The sequence below is a fragment of the Lupinus angustifolius genome, chromosome LG05, assembly GCF_001865875.1.
Source record: "Lupinus angustifolius cultivar Tanjil chromosome LG05, LupAngTanjil_v1.0, whole genome shotgun sequence".
NCBI classification, from domain to species: Eukaryota; Viridiplantae; Streptophyta; class Magnoliopsida; order Fabales; family Fabaceae; genus Lupinus; species Lupinus angustifolius.
The window spans coordinates 2,072,990-2,078,903 of NC_032013.1; the positions used below are offsets into that span (position 1 = coordinate 2,072,990).

The 5,914-nt window shown below is 34.8% G+C and overlaps 1 protein-coding gene across 4 annotated transcripts; it reads left to right on the forward strand.

The window, feature by feature from the left end:
* On the forward strand, positions 489-5,159 carry LOC109347413 (probable dolichyl pyrophosphate Man9GlcNAc2 alpha-1,3-glucosyltransferase). 4 transcript variants are annotated; one of them, XM_019587254.1, is made up of 8 exons: positions 489-564; positions 624-668; positions 971-1,418; positions 2,081-2,264; positions 2,378-2,485; positions 3,100-3,261; positions 4,262-4,514; positions 4,624-5,159. In XM_019587254.1, the coding sequence occupies exons 3-8, from the start codon at positions 1,012-1,014 to the stop codon at positions 5,067-5,069; spliced, it is 1,560 nt and encodes a 519-aa protein (XP_019442799.1). In that variant the 5' UTR covers positions 489-564; positions 624-668; positions 971-1,011; the 3' UTR covers positions 5,070-5,159. The 4 variants fall into 4 exon arrangements, with proteins under 4 accessions (XP_019442799.1, XP_019442800.1, XP_019442798.1 ...); XM_019587255.1 differs by having other exon boundaries at positions 516-534; XM_019587253.1 differs by having other exon boundaries at positions 541-668.

Consider the following 5,914-nt stretch of genomic DNA (forward strand, 5'->3'; position numbering starts at 1 on the left):
TTTCATCATATATACATGATTAATAATATATATATACATATTATATACAAATATCATTTTATATGTCAATTTACATATTAATAATAATAAATAATATTAAGAATATTTTATCTAAAATGAGTATGCATTATATTTAATTAGGTCTACAATTGGGTTCAGGTTTAAATAGTGATTTAGGCGATATTTAGGGTCGGGTTAGCTTCAAGTTTAGAGCTTGATCTAGGTTCAAAAAATAATCTGACTAATATTTAAGGCTGTGTAAGAAAAAATTCTTAATTCATCTCAATCCGGCCCATACTTCCTCCTAGTCTGGATGACCGATATAATTGTTATAAGGTAGTTTTTATAACTATGCTGAGGGGTGTGATTGTAATTTTCTTGGGTACATTGGTTTTTTTTTTGTGCATTGGGTGTGATTCTAATTTTATTTTGGGTACATTGTTTTTTTTTTTTGTGCATTGGGTGTGATTGTAATTTGGTAAAACATTTGATGCCAAAAATTGATTTTGACTTTGTGGAATGAACAAAAAGATTGTAAGCATTGTGCACTCTTTCCTGCATCAAGTTTATTTCTTCAAAAACTCACACTCATATTACTTTCAATTCTTCTCCGCCAGCTACAGATCAAACCCACTTTCTCTTCAATGCTCCATTACAACTCCATTTAGGTTCGTATTCTGTTTGTTTTTGTAGTTTTTTTTTAATTCCCATAAGGGGGATCTCTATTTTCTTTTAATTTTCACATTTAAAGATTAACCCTCAAAATGTGAGAGTCGGCATAACGATAAGGTTGTTTGCCTTGTGGCCTGGTGGTCATCAGTACAAATCCCGGAAACAGTCTGTTAGCTTATTTTGCTGCACCCTGAGCTTGGTGTACTGGGTCGCCCTTTTATTCAGAAGATTAACTTTTCTGATTAACGCAGTTTATTAATATACAATATTCATTTGTGTGCTGTGAAATTAATTTTAGGAATCCCAATTCAGTGAATGATAGTGATTTAGAGTGCTAAAATGGACAAAGGAAAGAAGATTAAAGAAAGTGAAACTATTGTTAATGATGAAGATGACAACAATTGTTGGTGGTGGTTGGTTCAAAAAGGAACAGCAGTTACATTTGTTACTATTGCATTGTTTGGATTCTTAATTCGTGTTGCGGTGTCGACCTATCCTTACTCTGGTGCTGGGAACCCTCCGAAATTTGGTGATTATGAGGCTCAGAGGCATTGGATGGAGATTACGATTAACCTTCCGATTCGAGAATGGTATAGGAACAGTAGTAGTAATGATTTGAGTTATTGGGGACTTGATTACCCGCCTCTTACTGCGTACCAGAGTTTTGTTCATGGTCTTTTTCTTAGATTCTTCCACCCTGACTCTGTTTCGCTTTTCGCTTCCAGAGGTCATGAATCCTATCTTGGGTAAGCATCCTTCACAATTTAGCATATCTATTAAGATGGTATTTTTGGTCCTTTGAATTTGAAAATGTATGAAAAACTGTCGGTGACTAACGTGTTGGTCTAAGTGGAAGGGATTTAGGTCCCTTAAGCATGTAGTCTTGAGTTACATCATTGGATTCACATGTATAAAATGACACTGTTGAGAGAGGTCTTCCTCTATGGATGAAACTATTAAGAAAGATTTAATTTTAATGATTTGTCTATAGACATCGGATATTTTGACATTGTCTGATCCATGTAGGGATGTTCCCGATCCCACATAGTGGGGGAAGACTTGGTAGTAGTTGAGCTTGGAAATGGTGATTTTAGTCCTTGGAATTTTGAAATGCATCATACCTGCAATTTAGTCCATGATTTTAATTTTGTAATATGATTTATCCCTTGAGTTATTCAAACATGTTTCACATTAGTTACTACTAGAGATAACAATTTGAATAACTTGGGAACTAGATCATAATGTAATTTAAATCAATTGAAGGACTAAATAGTAGTTGCATTTTGAAGGACCAAAATTACAGTTTATCCATTTAAGATTCTGTCATGTGCTACAATTTGTATACTTCCAGATTTGTTGCTAATTAGTGAGGATTTAACTATTATTTTTTTAATTCTAACTTTTGCAGAAAATTACTCATGCGATGGACAGTGTTATCATCTGATGCTTTGATATTCTTTCCCGCTGTCCTCTACTTTGTTATTGTTTATTACAATAAACCTTCAAGGAGCCGTAAAAGTGACATAGCATGGCACACTGCTCTGCTTTTACTAAACCCATGTTTGATCTTAATTGATCATGGTCACTTTCAGGTTTAAAATTAGAGTTCATGTGTTGTTTTGTGAGCTGTAAGCCGTTTACTTACTTTTCGGTCAAGATTTTGGTAATGCCTTCATTTTTTAATATTGCATTTCTTGTATTTCAGTTCAATTGCATCAGCTTGGGCTTTACCATTGGAGCAGTTGCTGCTATCCTCTCTGAGAAAGATCTTGTTGCTTGTGTTTTTTATTGTCTGTCTCTAAATCATAAACAGGTTAGTCTCTTTCTTCAATGCGTAGATATTCATTAGTTTGATTACTTCTAGATACTATGTACTCAATATGCAAATTTTTAGTATGCACTTATATTGTCACACTATACCCTTTCCTCATAAAGGCATTTGATCTCTTGTATCTGGGTGCCTCATTCATTTACTTCTCCTGTTTGTGGTGGCAATAAATTTCAGACATCAACTAGTTGGACTCTACTCTACCCGATTTTTTATTTTTTCTTTAAAGTTGATTCTTATGATTTTTTAGTTAATTTGTATGTCCTGAATTTTATCTTGATAGAGCCATTAACCTACACTGATGATTCAATCAAATAAAACTTGTAAATATTTTACAAGACCAATCTCGACGTCTTTGTGACTTTACTACAGTCTTATGTGGATTAAAATGAGCGAGTGACAATTAATTCTTTTGGTTGTTTAGTTGGCATAGTGGTACTGTTTCTAGGGAAAGAAATGAACAGAAGTAGTTGGTTGGGTAGCCATTTTGCTTGATAAGTTAAGGACACCATGAACTTATCCGAAGTAGCATGCCCTCTCCTTTTTCCCCATTACCTTACTCTGAGATATGTTAACTGTTTCTATGTATTCTTTTCTAGATGAGTGCATATTTTGCCCCGGCATTTTTCAGCCATCTCCTGGGTAAATGTTTGAGGCGCAAACATCCTCTGCTAGAAGTGTTAAAACTGGGATTGTATGTTTTAGGAACCTTTGCAGCTGTGTGGTGGCCTTATCTGTATTCAACAAATTCCATTTTGGAGGTAATATTATAATTATTGGCCACTAGAAAGTGGAATTTTGTTATTTACTTTTCATTTGCTGTATACACTTCTTGCACGGAACTGGAAGCCATCATGAATCTGACTTAAGCTACTAAAAGCCTTGTGATTGGATTTTGTCTTGAAGGTTGCTGTAACATGATATTGTATTTGTAGTGTCAGAAAGCCTTGTCGGGATGGTAGATAATTGAACTTTTTTGCTTTCTTGCATGTAAATGCTTTAGGTTTTAATTTTTATTGTGCTTTGTGTCCTTTGTGCTGAGTAGTCAATAGACTAATTAATAAACACCTTGCTGGGGTTAATCACACAGTCCAAATTGCATGCATATATGAAAGTTGTCAGAGAGTTAGAGATGTAACTTAAGACTCTAATATGAGCTCATAAGAAGGGGTGCTTCTAACTTTCTATGCATTTTTAGGGTATAACGAACTATCTGTATATATTATTTCCCAAGTCCTCTAATTTAGTTCCGGAAAACTATCAGGTGAATCTTCCAACAGAGTAGTAGATATATGAAATTTATGGAGTTTTACTACTCCAATGTCTCAACACTCTCTGCTCTTCCCTGCCCTTTGAACTTACGGATAAGGCTCCTCTGGAGCGATCTTAGGTGTAAAGTCAGAAAGTGAGGGTGTATGCTACTTTTGTTTTTTGGGTTAAGTATCTCAGCTTTCTTAGAATCTTTACTTGTTTATTCCACTATCAGGTGTTCATTAGCTCCTAGTGAATCATTTTAACTCAGACAAAATTCCACTTATATGAGTCTCAGAACTCAGAAGTCTGTTGTTTAAGATGGAAGCAACATTTTTAACTCTTCTAAGTGAGAGATATTATTATAGACGTGGTAGTATACGCAAGTTCAACCCAAGTTGTCTATTGAAACAATTTAATTTACTAATCAGTAGAGAGACCTTTTTTGTTTTCCAAAACCATCTTTCGATCTTCATATGGACCCTTATTTTCAAGATGCACTTGAAACAGGTTCTCTCTCGTCTTGCTCCGTTCGAAAGAGGACTATTTGAGGATTATGTAGCCAACTTTTGGTGTGCCACTTCAGTTCTCATCAAGTGGAAGAGATTGCTTACAACAGACTCACTGAAACTTGTCAGTTTCGCTGCAACAATTATAACTTGTCTTCCTTCAATGGTTCAACAAATAAAGTCTCCTAGTAATCGCGGTTTCCTTTATGCGCTGCTGAATAGTTCTTTCTCATTTTACTTGTTTTCATTTCAAGGTTGGTAGTATTTCTTTTCTTTCACATCGCAGTATTGCAATATTTTCGTCAAAAAAAACATCTTAACATAAACTATTCATGTATATATGCTTCTATTGTGACCATACAGTGCATGAGAAGTCAATTTTGCTGCCACTTCTTCCTGCAAGCCTGCTCGCTATGGAAGACCCATCTACCTTTAAGTGGTTCGTGCAATTCGCGATGCTCTCGATGTTCCCTCTGTTATGTCGTGACGACTTGGTTGTTCCATATTTGGCTTTACTTGCTCTCTTCACCCTGATATTCAATGCACCAGGTCAACAAATAGTTAAAGAGAGTAACTATTTATCTTATTATTTGGGCACAACAACCATGCACCTTATTTTATGTTTCTCTGCTATTCTTCACATAGTTTACTTAACCATGCATCAACCTGAGAAGTATCCTTTCCTTTTTGAAGCAATAATTATGAATCTGTGCTTCTCTCAGTTTGTGCTTATAACTCTTGGCAGCAATATAAAGCAGTGGATGCTAAATAAACCTGTCAAATTAGAAATAGAAAAGAAGTTCAATTGACATTGATTTTACAGTTAAAGTTATAGATGGATTGATGTTGTTGTTTGATGATGCACTTCAGCAATGGTTCATACAAAAGTGAATTTAGAATTTGGCCTAAATTGACCTCTTTTGTAATGATTTTTTTTTTAATTATTCGTATATTTATTTAGATTTTGTGAGCTCTGGCCACGTTCGGTTCGTGATGTCGATCTCACCAGGTGGGATTAAGGGTCTCACCAGGTGGGATTAAGGGTTGGTTGTTGCTGTATTTAGACTTTAAGTGGTCAAATTAGGTAAATCCTAATCCTCAGTAGCATGCATCAGGCACCAAGCACTAGCTACTGTGACTATCTAACTTAAAGTACCCTTCAGTGCAGGCTGTTATAATTTTAATTAAATAAATAATGTTATTGAATAAAAGTGTAATATCTATGCACTAACAGTGTAAAGATTTATATATTTTAGTGCATCATCCACTTTTTGTTTGGGTTAATTTTTTTGAAGTTTCAATGATGATTGAAAATGAATGGTAGATGATATATTGACAGTGTATAAAACTCATAACTTTGTTTGATCATGGTTGTTAATTTTGTTTCTTAGTAAACAATAAATGTTGGAATAAAAAGAATTAGTTTAAATCTCCCACTTTCTCTTGGCACTATGGGATTTTCAACATCAATGCTTTACACAGGTGATTTTTTTTTTGGTTTCTCACATGTATTCTCGCACTGGGCTAACTCTCCCAACGGACATTTTTTCATCCACAAGACTCGAACCCGGGTTCTTACTTAAGGGGAATCAAGCATGTACTACTTGAACCAACGCCCGTTGGTTTACACAGGTGATTTGATGTAGTTTAACGT